The 16,683-nt window shown below is 44.3% G+C and overlaps 1 protein-coding gene across 1 annotated transcript in view; it reads left to right on the top strand.

Moving 5' to 3' along the window:
- Positions 1-458: 458 nt before the first annotated feature.
- ACOX3 (acyl-CoA oxidase 3, pristanoyl) overlaps positions 459-16,683 on the top strand; it is a 58,268-nt gene continuing 42,043 nt past the window's right edge. The window contains 5 exon segments of the mRNA XM_065405067.1: positions 459-597; positions 600-740; positions 6,859-7,043; positions 12,324-12,557; positions 13,774-13,848. Of these exon segments, the coding sequence (XP_065261139.1) occupies positions 459-597; positions 600-740; positions 6,859-7,043; positions 12,324-12,557; positions 13,774-13,848 (774 nt within the window).

The raw sequence follows: 16,683 nt of genomic DNA, 5'->3' as shown, positions 1-16,683 counted from the left end.
CCCCAGTCATCCCCCTCCCCTCCTCTGCCCCTGTCCCCCTCTCCCCATTCCCTCTCCTCCCCTCCTCTGCCCCTGTCCCCTTCCCCCCATCCCCAGTCATCCCCCTCCCCTCCTCTGCCCCTGTCCCCCTCTCTCCATTCCCATCCCCTCTCCTCCCCTCCTCTGCCCCTGTCCCCTTCCCCCCATCCCCAGTCATCCCCCTCCCCTCCTCTGCCCCTGTCCCCCTCTCCCCATTCCCTCTCCTCCCCTCCTCTGCCCCTGTCCCCTTCCCCCCATCCCCAGTCATCCCCCTCCCCTCCTCTGCCCCTGTCCCCCTCTCCCCATTCCCTCTCCTCTCCTCCTCTGCCCCTGTCCCCTTCCCCCCATGCCCAGTCCTCCCCTCCACTGCCCCTACCCCCCTGCCCGGCCGGGCCCTGTGCCCAGCCACCGCCGGGGCAGGCACTCTCCTCTCCGCCTCGATGCGGGAGCCGCTCAGTCTCTTGTTCACCACCTGGGGTTTCTCCAGCCAGACGCTGACGGCGGCCCAGAAGCCCCTGGGCAGCAGCGAGGCACTGTCCCGCAGCGCGATCGCCCCCGCCAGCCCCATGTGCCCCGCCGCCGACCGCAGCCCCAGCCCGAGCCCGGCCGGAGTCGCGGAGTGAGCGTGTCTCCGGCGGAGAGGAGGAGGCGGGCGAGGCGCAGGCTTGTACCGTCAGTTCCTGCAGCGAAGCAGGCTGGGGCAGCAGCGGCAGCAGCTGTAGGTAAGTGAGTGACTCTCCGCCCCGGTGGGAGTCCCGCTGGCTGCCCCCTTCCCGGTGGCTGCGTCCTGGGGGTTCACACCAGACCAGAGCCAGCCTGGCAGCGAAGGGGAGAAGCCAAAGGCAACAGCAGAAGCAACTGATCCCCATACAGAGCCATAGCGACCTCTCCCCTCCCCGCTGTACCAGCCTTCTGGTGCCAGTGTCCCATTCATGGTACCCTTCTCCTCACCCACAGCTGGGGAGGGAGATAGGCCAGATAGTGGCCTTGAGGCTGTGAAGTGTGATGGTCATTCCCTCTTGAAAGGATCCCTCGTGGGTTGTAATCCATATGTATAAAGGGTTCTCTAATAAAACCTTGACAGGTTGTTAAATGTGTAGTTTACTCTTCCCTCTTTGTTGTTGCATTTCTGCCTGGTCAGACAGTAGACTGGTCTGAGGGTCATTTTTGTACCCCGTTTTTAATTATTTCACTCTGATGGTTGTGCATTATACTGCAGTGGAATTTCCCAAGGAGAGTGTTGAGCTGCTGTAGTGGTATTGATAAGTGACAGTTCTTTTACTTTATGCCATTCCCTGAACTCTGATCGCTCATGAGTGTCTGGGCTGCAGAATTTGTGCATTGTTATTTCTCAGCAGTACATTGCAAATGTTGATTTATCAGCCGCTATTATTATGCAATTATGAATTTTCACTGCTAACAAGAGTTCCCCCATGTACCCAGTTTTTAAGTTGGCAGCTGTCAGTGAAACAGGTCCAGCTGTTTACAGTCACATCCACACACAAATCCCAAGATGTAAAGTCATGAATTTTTTAAAAACACAAAAGGCCCAAGTTCTCCAAATGCTTACATATAAGCATAAATTTAGTCAAATGCATAGTCCCATTGAGCTCCATGGAGCTACCGTGTAATGAAGTTACACACTTGCATCATTCATTGCGGGATTTTAATCTTGTTTTCCTCCTGGCTTCAGATCAGTCTAACCTGTATGCTTTGGTTTGAGGCTCTGACTTTCTGCCCAGTTTACCAGCTCACTGACTTGTCATTATTTTATTGCCTGACTGTCAGAAAAGTTGTTTGTTTATTTTTCTGCTTCAGCTCAAGCTCTTTTCCATTGTCTGTTACTTTCTGTTTCTCTTCTAAAGCCAGCTACTCAGCACCGTCACTGCACCAATGCAGGGCTGCTAACTCTCCTGTGTGTCTGAAGGATGGCACCCAGAAATTCCACCGCCCACTCCTCTTTCAAAACATTCTCATTACCCACAATTGCAAAGCTGTGGCCTCATTCTAGATCTAAGAGGATCAAGTTGTGGGGAAAGAGATGCTAAGGGGTTAAAAATGGAGCAGAGAGAGAAGTGGGAAAGGAGAAGAGTGAGACCAGTATTGGTAAACCAAAGGTTCACATGCTCCTTCATTGTTTATGTAGGCCAGGCTATACACCCAGCCGGGCCCCTTGCCTCCTTCCCTCTCAGCTGGGTCCCACACTCCACTCCAACCAGTCCCCACCACCTCCAGGCCTCCAGTTGCATGATAACACAAGATGTCAGCCCAGATGAACAAGTGTGCAACCCTCTGGTAAGCTGCTGCCTGTGTCCTGAGTAGGTGGCAGTAGGAGGTAGCAGAGAACTTCCTATGTCTACACCACCAACTGGGCACTCCACGGGCCTGATTTTAGTGGAAATCAGGCTTTTCAGATTTTCACCCAATAGGTTCTGCCCATTTTTGCATGCAGATTAATTTCTGGCATTTGTATGGGCCACTGCAAGCTGGTCTTTATGCCTTTCCCATCGATCTCTTCCCCACAGTCAGCATGGCTCGAATTCCCCCCTCCTTCGACTCATATCTGGGATTACATTGGGAGAGTCCCCCCTTCCTGTTCAGATTTGAAACACAATATAAAAGAGCTGATTGCAAGAACAAGATCCTCAGCAGCCTGTAGGCTGGTGGATGAGGAGAAAAGGTGAGACCATAAGATGGGGAACAAAGACCAAAATTGGTGTGTGTGTGTGGGGGGGGGTAACCTTTGTTTTTAAACAGTTTACCTAACAGCAGTTTGATTAACTCAAACTTTCATTGTAACAGTAATTCAAGATTGGTTTATGTTAACCCAAAAGGAATTAACCCAAGATCAAGTTAATAAACAAGTTGGCCATGGGTCTCTGAGTTTGTTTAGATCAGGGTAGAGTTATCTCACAAACCAAAAGGATTCAAATTCGTATAAACCTGATTATGTCGAGTCCCTGAAGCAGATCCTCAGCTGGTGATAATTAGCTCTATTCCCTTCAATGGAGCTATGACAGTCTACACCAGCTGAGGATCTGCCCCCTCACTGTGTGGATGTACAGTGGGATGAAAGAGCACTTGGGCCGAAATCAGCAGAGATTTAGGTGTTGCATCGCCAAGCAATGGATCCAGACCCTGCAAGGGCACTTATCTGAGAGGTGGGGAACCCTGTTCAAATTCCTTCTCATTAGGGAGAGGAGGAACTGAACTGGGATCTCCCCCACCATCCCAGGGGACTACCCTAACAACTGGACTAAAATTTATAAGGAAGGTGGCCCCTTTTCGTCCCCTCAGCCATTGTGTGTGCAGGTAGGCATGCCTATTGGATAAGGCCCTGCAGGCAAGGTAGGCCAGGCAACAGCTTTCTTCACTTGGTTTGAGAATCGTGCTGGGGCTTAGGCATGAGAGACGTCCAGCTGCCTCCCTGGGGCAGAAACTTAGGGCATTGTTTTTTGCTGTATAAGGCTTTGTCTACACTATAGGTCCCTTAGGCACTTGTAGTTTAGGTGGAAGCTGAGCAGAATTAACTTTTTGTGGATCGCAGTAGTGCCTAAATATCTGAGTGGATCTGGACCATGACACTTCCTTCCTTTGCTCCCTTGTTCCCCCCACTGGGTACAATTGCAGCAGCAGGACTGTATAGGTCTAGTGGGTGGAGAATAAGATGCAGCTGGTGGGTTGCAGGGAGAGAGTGTCCTGCTGCACCCTGTGAAAAGATGCAACAATAGATACACTCCCTGTGCAATCTTCCAGAGATTCTACAGTGCACCCCATGGTATATCTGTTGGGCATAATTGAGCTATATGGCCCTGATCCTGCAATTAAATATTGACACCCCATGGCATCCTGTTAAATTCAGTGGTACTCAGCACAGGCACAGATCTCTGCCTGTACAGATCCAGCTGTAGGATGAAGGCCTGTATTAGCAGGATTCTGCAATATTTGGGTGGGGTTCCAAATGCCGCAGTATAAATATTATTCCTTTTAAAACAAACTCTTTCAATCACATTGACCAGACAATGTACTTTTAAACAAAAGCTGAGTTTGAATTCTATTTTGTCAATAAATGTCTCCAGTGAGTAATTTATATCTGGACTATGAGCATAGCTTAAGATCAGAGGGAGGGTGAATTCCATGTTTGCTTACAAAATGATAATAAATATGAACATCTTTGAAGTGATATATTTGTGAAATTCCTAGCTGGGGAACAGAAGTCAGTAAAGACCTGAAAATCATGGCGAGAGAGACACCTCTACCCCGATATAACGCTGTCCTCAGGAGCCAAAATATCTTACCGCGCTATAGGTGAAACCGCGTTATATTGAACTTGCTTTGATTCGCCGAAGTGCGCAGCCCCGCCCCTTTTTAGTCATTGCCACCTAAAAAGTCAGTATTTTGGGGAAAGTTTTAAGTAGCTGAAAATACAAGTTTAGAATGCAGTGGCCATCCCTGCTGTCACGAGGCTATCCTTTCCACGGAGGGCTTAATCTAGTCTATTCTCGAAGCAACTGTGTCTTGATACAATGGTCGCAGATGGTTTGTTGGTTGTTTTTTTTACAGAGGGTATGTCTTCACTGCAGAGTTAGCTTGGGTGATCGGCACCCAGGTTAGCCTGCCTTCAATGTGAACATCCACACCACAAAGCCCTATCCAAGTTACTGTGTCCTCACTGGTACTGCGCCCCCCAGCATGTGTTGGTAGGATTTCTAGGGGCATATCCCATGGTTCTTTGTGATGCAATAAGAGGAGACGCTCTATGACTTTCCCATTGCATTGTGGGAGGAAGGCATTGGGCGACTATCAGCACTCAAGTGGTTTAGCTTGTGGTCTCACTGCAAAGTGGGTGGTGACTACCCCGAGTGAAAGTTTTACTCAGCTAGTCTGGATTGCGTGAGAGGGTTTTGTGTGTGGATGCAAGGGGCCATAGGAGCAACACCCAAATAAGAGCATGAGTTAACTCTGCAATGAAGACATACCCTAAATATCCTGTGGATGCAAGGGGCCGGATTCTCTACTACCTCAGTGATTCTTCCCTTCCCATTTATACCTGTGTACTGCAGGTATAGAGTGATACCATGCTGATTTGGTAGCATTTTACAGTCATTTTTACATGCACTTTGCATAGGTGTATGGGACTACACAAGGGCAGATGACCTCAATGGAAGAGGAGGTCAGAGCTCCTGCCAGTTCCTCAAAGTTCTGTCTTCCTGCCAACATCACTTCTGTCTAGTTCGGCTTCAGCGTGATCCTTGGCTTCCTGGCACTCATTGGTCACTTTGGTGATACAAAAAGAATAAAACGTTTGTTTTTAATGTGTACTGACCGACAAATGCCATTTGGAATAGTTCGTTTGAACATTAACTGGCAAGACAGGGAAGAAAAGAAATGCTTTCATCTCCTGCATTTTATGCTTTGTTTTTTCTGCATGTGTGGATGCTTTGATATTTTATTACACAGTGTTTCATTTGGGAGCAAAACTAATCTTTTTACTGATGTTTAAATCACAGCACTTTCTTCTTCTGGTCCTTTTATCTAAATCTTCCTTTTATCTAGTTTTATTAGTATGCATAAATTATATATTTCTTTTTCACATTGCTAAGTTCACATTTTAATAAAAGTGTATAAGCCATTTATATCTGATCAGAGACAGTTATTTAACTTGTACTAAATCAGTTAAGTTAGAAAAAGAGAAGGCCAGTCTTAACAGTTGAGTCTGCAGTCCCTGTCCCTTTTGAATGATTATGTATGGATTGATTGAAGAACTGTTTGTGATGGGGTGCACTCACCTCTCATGAGTGACTTCTGTGAGGTGGGTGTGGTGCTGCCAGCTTCTTTTTCTCCAGGCGCCCCTTGTGGGCAGCCAACCTCGCTAGGCAGATATTCAGTGGCTCAGCTCTCCAGGCAAGTCACACACAGTCAATAGGCATGAATGAACCCCTTCCAGGGTAACAAGGTCCAACGAGAACTATTGCTGCACCCTTGTTAGTGTCTTCAGCCCCCTTTCTAGGCTCAGTTCTCAGCCCCTTCTGGGCTAACTGTAAGTCCTTCCCTGCCCTGTTAGAGAGCAGGGCTTTCTCCCTGGAGCCTCTTTGTCCTCACCAGTTATCTCTGTCCCAGCTCATCTCAAGGTTTTTTGTTTGGCTGTTTGTTTTTGTTGTTTGTTTTTTGGGGGGGGCGGGGGGGAAAGAGGCAGTAACCAAGAGTCCACCAAACAGACAGTCTTTCAGCCCTGTCCCTGAGCCCTTAAATTCCAGCCCTTTGTTTGGGCTTCTAAATGAGCCTTATCCCCTTCTCAGGGCTTATGCCACTTCCTCTGCAGCTGATGGGGGTTACTTGGGCTTACCCGCTACACCGGGTCCCAACCCAGAGACCCTATAAATAAAAGCCATGTGCTGCTTCCTTTACTTGGTTGCTCCTGCACCAAGTCTTTTTACCTCTGCCTATTACTTTAGGGCTAGAGCTCTCAGATCCTTTCGCTCCCAGGTTTAGCTAATGCAGCCTATCAAGCTCCCTTTGACCAGAGCAGAGCACCCTTCCGTGCCCCTCTGGCCCCAGCCAGGAATTGAGCTGCTAAGCCCCTGCAGCTCCTTTTAACTGAGCCTACTGGGGTCTGATTGGCTGCTTCGGATGAGGCCTCTCTAAGAAGACCTGAGGACCTACCTTTGCTGCTCTTCTTTTGTGGCAGGGTGTAGTTGGGCCCTGGGGCCTCAAAGGATGAGGTACACCGTGCCACACTCTTCAATTCCCATTTTTATCCCCTGATAAAAGTACTTGTGGAAAAAAATTAGACATTTTCAGTGCTTTAGCTCATTGGACATATGTTCTTGTTGGATGCAGAAGTGTTTAACTTCAAGATGGCATCGACTAGTGATCTGAAAGAAGCCACTTGCAACCAAAGTTCTTGGGACATCTTGCTACCAGATTTCCCTGAGGGGCCACTTTGTGAGTACCGTAAGAGGGCTTCCTTCAGCTGGAAGGAGATGGCAGTGTTTATAGATGAAGAAGATCTCATCCAATTCAAGGTAAGTTTTTTTTTTCCCCAATGATTGCTATGTTGTCTGGGGAAACTGAGGGTATTTTTAAAGGGGAGGGCATAAGCTGAAGTAATAAATGATGGGCCAATGTTGGGGAGGGAGGCACTGGAGGACTATCAGCACTCAAGTGGTTTACCATTTTTATGTAGTCACTCTTTTAGAGCAGAACTGACTTCTAAACAATACTTCTTTCACTGCACTGATCAAATATAACGTTTTTATTTCACTACTAATGATGAATATTGGGAAGCAATACTAAATTACAGCAGACACTAAATTAACATCTCCATTTCCAATTAACAAAGCAGTGACCTACTATATTTCCATAAGACCCTATCGAGATCAAAGTTGTAATGTTGCTTGCAGTGACTCAAGAGCAGGAGTACCAACCTCAGGGCAGACTGTTAGGAGACAGGGCACAAATCCTAAATTGTGAGTTCTATAATTTGGCCAGGTCTACACTATACACACCCCTGACTGACATAGTTATACTGACCTAACGTGCCGTGTAGACAGTACTGCATCAACGGGAGAGCTTCTTCTGTCACCATAGCTATCACATCTCAGGGAGGTGGATTAACTACGCCGACAGGAGAACTTCTCCCATCGGCATAAGAGCATCTTTACTTAAGCGCTACAGCGGTGCAGTTGCATTGGTGCAGCTGTGCTGATGCAGCATTTTAACTGTAGACCTGCCCTTAGATTTCACCAACCTGTTATCAAGTGGATACTCCTAGGACAGTATAAAGAGCCTTAACATAGAATCAGACAGTCCCTTTGGGTACTCTGATCTATCTCACCTCCCCCCCCCCCCCCCCCCGGTGATCATATTTTTGAGATAGATTATCCCTTACACCAAGAATCACAGCAATATTAAGGTTACGCCCATGTCACTTACCCCAAGTCAGTTGCACTTTAGATCTCACACCAAAGACAGCGCTTGTAGCCAATCCTCTAGTAAACTCTAATAAATATTTATTAAATAGGAAAAGGAAACAAAAGACCATTTATAAGGTTAAAACAGGTAAACATATATACACAAAAGATTTACAATTTTAAGTTTCAAAAGATAATAGAAGCTGCTATAATAAAAAAGTTGTATATGTCCTGTAGGGCTAACCCAGACTAAACATCTGGAGGTCTCTTGCTTATGCCTAGAAAACCCTTGCCTCCCCCGCATCCGCAGAGTCCAAGCAGGGGTTGTTAGGAGTTTTTATCCCCTCTTGCTGTGTGCCCTGAGCTGCAAGCTGCCCTGATGGGAGGACTCCACTTGCATGACTCATCTTCACATGGAGGAGCAGAACAACAAACGGCTTTTGTTCTCTTTAATGTCCCACAATAGTCCATCTGGTACTGATAGACCTTTCCTGTTGGACAGGACTTAACATCTTCTGTTGAAGATCAGCACTTCACCCTAGTTAATGTCTCTCTCCTGTTTGGTGAGTTACACCGTCACAGAGGCTCACAATACAACCACTCAAACATTACCATACAATATGGGAACAGATGTTATAAGTGAGATTAATACATGCAGCAAATCAAATCACAAGCATTCAATGAAGTCTAAACACTTTCTTAGAACCTATTTTAACAATACTAACACACAGGCAAGCTAGACTGATACTAGCTACGTATTTGCCAGTGTTCACTTGAGATGTGGGGACTTTGGCTTGAGCTGGCACCTGGTCTGCTAGCATTACACAAAAGTATCTTTGGACCTCAGACACACGAACCTTAAAAGAACAGAGAGATCGTAAATACCTGGCTTGCATCTGGCTGACCTACTGAAAAGCTAAAGGATAAAAATACCCTTTTGTACCAGGGAGTAGCAGAACTGCACAGGCAGATAACGCTGTTGTAATAACAAATTTACCCAAATTGTAAGCTCAACTATAAAAACTAATTAAAAGTTTATCAAATGTCCCAATAAATGAGACAACTGCAAAGGGAAAACAAAACAAAACAAAATTAGTCTAAACAAAAAGGCCTACTACCATAATTAAAGAACTGTTAAGATCATGCCTGGTAAACAAAAAAATGAAACTAGAAATCAGTGGACCAAAATCAGGGTGGACTGATTTTAAATCAGTGACTTAAATGACTGGTTTTAATCATGATTATAATCAGCATGCAGGAAAGCTTGATTTAAATCATTGATTTTAATCATGTTTTGCATTTGTACTTTAGTTATTTTCCTAAAGAGAGATTTATTCTCATTGGCTGTTAACCATTAAAACATGCTGATTTGCAACTAAATATAGTCTTTACACTAAATTCGGTGCTTCTTTTCACTAATCGGGAGGATACACAATATCTATGTACATTTAAGCAATTATGAAGCTTAACTTAACCTTTATTCAGATTGTTAGTGTTTACATAATTTATTAGAAAATGGTAAATGATGCATTTCTTATTTACTAGAAGTTTTTTTTTTAAACCTGTGATTTGTGAAACTATTTGGATGGAATATTCAATTAAAAATGCACAATAGTACTTTAATTTTTTTATTAAATAAAGCTAGCTTTAATATGCTGAATACATAAAAAGTTAATCAAAACATAGTTTGTATTTAAAACTAGCTGATTTATGAAACAGAGGAAGCATTATCTGTAGTTAGTGAATTGAACTGATTGTTTCCGGTCACCATGTCTTTTGATATTTTAGAACTAGTAGATCTCATCCTCTCACACCTAGTTTTTATTCATAGATTGGAAGAGGAAAACAAGTGTTTTCTGCCTTTTCAACTTCCCTTTGGTTTCTTAAATTTGAATGATCTAGTAATTGAACTGAACTAGTTGAATAAACTGTAATGAAGAAAATATTTGTTCAGCACCTACAGAAAAGACTACTGTCGTCAAAAGCTGGTTCCAGGTGCTTAGTAAGTGACTTCCACCAGTTCAATGGTTTGACCTTCATTAAAACTAGGCAAAAATACATAGTAATTTATGTATCAGAGGGGTAGCCATGTTAGTCTATGCATAGTTCCATTCTATGCATCCGATGAAGTGGGCTGTAGTCTACGAAAGCTTATGCTCCCAATACTTCTGTTAGTCTTAAAGGTGCCACAGGACCCTCTGTTGCTTTTCATAGTAATTTATATTATTTTTGTATTTAATTTAAATTATTTTAATAGATATTAAGTATAGGCTTTAACATAGATTGTCAGTTTCAAATTTAATTTTAACTAGGTTTATTTTTTTAAAAAAAACCTGTATTTAATTTAAATGAAAAAATCCAGTTTTTTTATTTTATTTTAAAGTATTGATTTTTATCCACCCTGACCAAAACTGATGTGTCAAAAATTTGGCCTAATTAGTAAACAAAATAATGAGGGGATGGGCGCCCATCACTCCCTTTTGGGGTCTTAAAAGAAAAAAAACACACTAGGGGGTGGGAAAATTAAGCACAAGAAGCAGCTGTCTGCCAGCAACTGCTGCAGCAAGCTTTACCATCATGGCTGCCACCCCCACTATCTCCTTGGATGCCTCATAATACCATTGCACCTTTGCCATTTACTGAGAGATGTCCTGACCAGACCGGGCCAAGAGAGGGACTAAGATGACATCATCACCTCCACTAGCTCTGGCTGAATTCCAAACACCCATTTGGGACGTGACAGTTTGATGGACAGATTCACACACTGTCTCTTTCTCTTGCTCAGTCCTTTTCCTTCCCTGCTTCATTTCTTCTCTTTCCTATTCCTCTCCTTTCTCCTTCCGTCTAATAAGAGTCTGGCTTAGCCAGCCAAGAACACACATTGTTATGAGCTGGGTTATGATAAAAGGTGAAAAGGCTACTTCATGGTGTGTTTGTCATGGGACTAAGCAGGCTGAGATCTCTGTATCGTCATCATCATTCCCATAACCCCATTGGTCTTTGGGGCACCATCACTGATGAGCAATCAACCAATTGTTTCCACCCCTGACGATTATGTGTCAGTGCTTGAGTCTCTGCGAAGTCCATTCCTGTCCACTCTTTTATGTTGTTTAAACAAGGTTTGGGGTTCGGTATACAGAGATCTTTGACATTAAAAGCTCTCTGTATACCGAACCCCAAACCTTGTTTAAACAGCTTAATGTTGGACAGTTTCAGGGTCATGTTAACACCTTTAACTCTTTGGGCCCATTTATTTCATCAAAATTAATACAACAGTCTTCATGGGGGAGAGCGAGTGCTCTCTGATTCCCTCTCTCTGCACATCCCTCCCCCCCCCCCCCCGTCACCTTCTTCTGAAGAGCAAGGAAAGACACATTTTCAGCCCAAAGCTCTGTGTGTTTCTCCTTAGATTACACCTCTACCTCGATATAACGCTTTCCTCGGGAGCCAAAAAATCTTACCACTTTACAGGTGAAACAGCGTTATATCGAACTTGCTTTGATCCACCGGAGTGCGCAGCCCCGCACCCCCGGAGCACTGCTTTACCGCGTTGTATCTGAATTTGTGTTATATCGGGTCGCGTTATATCGGGGTAGAGGTGTATATGAATGAAGCTGTTTGCCTAAGAAGACACAGACATCTTCACAGATACAAAAAAATTGTCCTGGGCAGATTAACATTCAGTCAGTCAGCCAGGGAGGGAACTGCTCCAAGTTAGACCATTAGAAGTTGCATAGCCTGTCTCCTAGGCCTCAGCCCTGATGGTGATAGTTGGCAATTGGACTAGATGGACTAGGCAACTGCTCCCTTCTGGGAGGAGAGCAATCGTAGGTGGCCACATAATGGCTGAAATGGCATTACACAGCCACTGCTACTTAACAAAGAGTCTGAATATGACCCTCAGAGCTCTACACTGATGCTCAAAGGGGGACTAGCACTAAAACAATATTAGACTCCTGCCAATAATCAAATAATAATGCAGCTAAAATGCAACCATGTGAGGCAACAATGGCCTAACACTGTTCCTGGGATATGTTGACTCATCCAGTACTGTGGAGATTTAATTTTAAGAAATGGCAATTTACAGGAGCTTCTGACTCAAGCAGGGCTAAGTGTGTGGCTGCCCCACTTTGAAAGATACATCTGGCACTCACATTATCTGTAAAATCACATTTTAATATATTTTTGTCTTGCATACATCAGATGTTTTAATTCAGCCTTTTGTGTTTTTTAATTTTATTTGGATATTTCTTTCTTTATTTTGGCTGAACAAACAGCTGCTTTGCTAGAAAGCCTGATTCAGCCAGGGAGGAAAATTAACTTGATTCTTTAATACTTAACTTCTTCCAACTTTTTGGTATTAAATTTCTATTGCCAACTTCTCCCCTCAAGAATAGAATCTTCTCTGCTTTTGAAAATGATCCTGTCTTTGCTCGTTATCCCGGAGAAGATGTGACCCTCGAGAAGTATCGTGAGCTGACATTCCTGCGCTGTAAAAGGCTCTTTGAATATGAGTTTCTAAAACTGGAAGATATCATGGAGAAGCCATTAAAAATTATGGTTCTTATAAACTGCCTAGGGATGTATGATTGGTCTCTGGGTACCAAATATTTGTTAAATGCTCAGGTAAGTACAACTCAGAGAAAAGTCTTGTTACCCTATTGCACTGCATTTTCATAGATTTTTTTTTTTTTCTCTTTGAGGAACATTTTCTAAAAGCAGTATCTTGACACAACTACTTTTCTCTTTTTAAATAAGAAAAGTGAGTTAAACTGTTTAAAAGTGCCGGATTGGATAGGCTTGGTGTGAATTTCTGATTCCATTGAAATCGATGGGACCCGCCTTTGCCATTGACTTTAGTGGTGCCAGGACTTCACTCTTGGATAATAGAACAGGTGCATCAGAGGTGTTAGTACTGCAGACTTCCCCACATGAGCCTCACCTTCATCTTGGAGGGGCCACCCCTTTTTTGTGTCAGAGGAGAAATTGGCCTTGTTCATTCAGGGCATGCTCCCAAAATCACTGCAGCTAGTGGAAAGATTCCCATTGATTTCAATGGGCCTTGGATCTGTCCCTCAATCCTTTGTCCTTCAGTTGAATCTTCCAATAAGGATAGTCAATAGAGATGGTTGAATCACATTGGCTGAATGCATTATTTAGTGACTATTTCTATTTCCATTAAATGATTTATTTTATTAATGATTTCTTCTGCTATATAGCCAGCTCCACTACTTAGTACCAGCTGTGGTTGTGATTTTGTGACGTAGATAGTTGTCCAGCAGGAACTGAACTGAGACCACCAACTGTTTTGTAATTAGAACAGCATGAGATGGTAAAAGCTTTCAATTACTGCTGATTTGGGATGGATTTGCTGGCCAACTTCAGATTCAAACCACAAGTAATTTAAAACGGAACTACGTGCAATGAGCTAGTATGTTTTCAAAGGTTTTGCATCCCTAAACTGGGCTTTTGCACCTGTAACTACAGGCACAAGTGGAAAGTGAACCCACTGAGTGTTCCGTGACAGCTGCCAAAAGCTGGGCTTGTCATGAGGAGCAACGTCTCCATGACCCATTCCATCCTTGACCTCTCTTCTCTATAATGCAAAGTGTGTTCTGACTTTGTATAACATTCAGTCCAGTGTAGAGGAGCTAGCACAAAGACAGATCACCACTTTAAGCCCTCAAAATAGCGTTTAAGTGAGATGTAAGTGTTGGACAGTTCTGTTGGCCCCCTAGTAAGGATGAATGTTGTGCTTAGTGATTGTTGTGTTTATTCAAGCACATTTATTCGGCATTTTGACAGGGATTTCACAGTCATCTCTCTCATTTTGTGTTTTCAGGTGTTCGGTGGTGCAATTGAGAATACTGGCTCTGAAAGGCATCAGGAATTCGTGAAGCAAACCAGTAACATGGAGGTAATTTTGGGGTAACTTCAGGGTTGGGTATTGTCATGGTTAAGGGGCTAGCTGCACCTCTGGGCCCTTTCCGATCTCTGAGTGCAGGTGTTCAGCCCTTCACCATTACCTGACTCAGGGTGGAATTTTGCAGTTCTTCCACGGTTGGGTCTGTCTAGTCTGCAATAACAGGGTATGATTGCAGCTCGAGTAGACACCTAGCTTGAGTGCCAGAGCAGTGAAACTACGGTAGTGTGACACAATCCCGCCCAGAACTCTGGGTAATTTACTCATGGTGCTAGCCTTGAGCTAGTGAGGTTAAAAGTAGGTCAGATATATTGGCTTGAGCTGCAATCATACGCCGTGATTGGAGTCTAGACATACCATTAAACTGGGGCCCGGATACACCATTCTGTGTATACAAACCTCCTATTATCCTGCAGGTCTGACTGGATCTCAGGCACCTGCATTTCTACCCTGCCAGAACCTGTGACTCATGATATTGACCAACAGCCTTCTTAAAGCAAAGTATTTTTATTTAGCCATTAGAACAGGGGTCTCAAACTCAATTTGCCTTAGGGCCAGTGCCAGTCCTCAAATCCTCCCAGCGGGCCAATAATGTCACTGAAGATGGTGTTCAGAAAAGAAAACGTTTATATTGTGTTTTTTATTTTGAATTTCTTAGAAATAATAAAGCTGTCATACAACTTTATACAATTCTTCGCCTGCCAGAGAGTTTTTAGTGTTTGCCAGACACCTGGCAACGCTTCAGTTCTGTCAGTTTGTTGATGTTTGGCCTCCGTGACTGAGCAGTTGAAACCTTCAGGATTGCAGCAAGGTGTGCATCAAATAGCTGTGTTCAATATTTTGACTTGTTTATATTCATTGTGGAAAAAAGTGATGCTGCCTCTATGGCTGACTCTGCCTGGCAACTAATGATGATATCTCTGTCCCTCTCCCCCAGCCAATGGGAGCTACGCGGGGCGGCGCCTACAGCGGACATTGCCGGCAACTATCTGCCTGCGTCTCTCCTCCACGGGCCGCAGCGGGGAGGTTCTCGGGCCGCAGATGGCCCGCAGGCCAGGAGTTTGAGACCCCTGCATTAGAACAAAGCATTAGAGAAAAAGGTTATTTTAAGACAGCCAACATGTATATTTACTCTCATCTATTCTTACACTTCACTATAAGTTAAACTTTCCTCTTAAGTTTCAGGAACTGAAGTGAACCAACTCACATTCTGTGTCCTAGACAGCCCAGATCCGCCTTAGTGTCTGGTTCTGTTAATCTGTCTGACCCATCCTGTTCATGCTGTGGTGTACTGGCTTGGGTGCTCCTCAAGGAGGGGCTGGAGCCATTAACGCTACTTGCTCTGGCATTGTACCTTAAGGAGACTTAAGTGTAAGCTGTTAGAGAGAGGAGGCGTTCTCTAATATTCACCTTTCTCTACATGGGCAGGCTCTGCCACCCAGTCAGAGCCCTAGGGTGAATTATCCATTCCATTCCATAGTCCAGAAACATCACACCAGTGACAGATCTAGATACTGTATTAATGATTGTGAAAGAGCACCCCCCCCATTTGTCAGCGGCATTTTATTTTATTTTATTTTTTCCCTTAGGATAACTAACATAATGAAAGCGATACTCGCAAAATTATACTGCCGCTAACTTGAACTACTGTGTGATCTTTTTCTTTCATTCCTTTTAAAAAAATGCTTATTTATTGATCAGCTCATGTTATGTAGCAAGTAGTTGATTATGTAGATGAGCTCACCGTAAAATCAATATGAATCCAGTTAGTGACACAATTAAAGATCCTTAGCATCAAGAAGAGCTTAGCATTCTGTATCTGTTGCAATAGTTTTACCTTAGGTTTCAGTTTAATCTTTTCACCTTTTTGAGAGGACTCCCAAACTGAGTGGCGTTGTGACCTGGCACACAGGGTTGCAGTGTCACTCACTGAAATTTGGCCCAGTGGCCCCTCCATCATGATAGAGGGGCAGCTGGGTCAAACCTGAGTGGTTCTGTGACTCCACACACCAGGTCAGAATGCTTGGAGCGGGAAGCTGGGCCCAGCTTCATGGGACAGTAGTGGAGCCGCTGCTGTGGAGTGAGTGCGGTGTGGGCTTGCTTCCCAGTCGCACCCCAGTCCAATCGTACTAGCCTGCCTTTTTAGGATGTACAAGAGTAAAGATAACAGGCCAAATTTAGCCCTAGTGTAAGGGAATGCAATTCATTGACTGCAATAGAACTGCGAGCAGGTGGACTTCGCACCCTGCTAAGAAAAGAATTTACGCACTCTGGATTTAATCTGAGTTTACCCCATCCAAGTGTTTGCATTATTGGCAATTTTTCAATAAAACATAGACAGCCTAATCTTTTTCCAAAGTAGGCTGTTCCCAGTGCTTAATTTATAATGAAAGAGATACCGGGGCTCAAGCAATAAGGTGCCGAGGTTCAAGCAGAAAGTTCAGAAGTGCCAGGGCTATGAACTGCCAAGCCTAAAGGTGCCAGTGCTCAGTCCTGGCATAAATTAAGCACTCTCTGTTCCTATGGCTTCCCTACAGAGAGACCAACCCACCATTCCTCTCTCTTGTAGGCAACAGTTCCTTCTACTCAAAGAACCAGTCCCGCTTTTCCTATATGATGGGTGTAATTAATAATTTGCACCTGCCGTTATGAGTCAGCAGCTCCCTGCAGGGTTATGACACCTGCCAGGAAGATGGCTCAGTGGAAAAACACTGACACCCTATTGCAGGAGTTCTGCCGGCTTACACAAGGGATGAAATGGACCTAATGCAACCTCCTACTAAGCAGCTGGATTTTTATTAACTCTCATTTTTGCAGCAATACAATATT

This window comes from Emys orbicularis, chromosome 5, assembly GCF_028017835.1.
Source record: "Emys orbicularis isolate rEmyOrb1 chromosome 5, rEmyOrb1.hap1, whole genome shotgun sequence".
In the NCBI taxonomy this organism is placed as follows: Eukaryota; Metazoa; Chordata; order Testudines; family Emydidae; genus Emys; species Emys orbicularis.
This window is presented reverse-complemented; position numbering and strand designations above follow the sequence as displayed.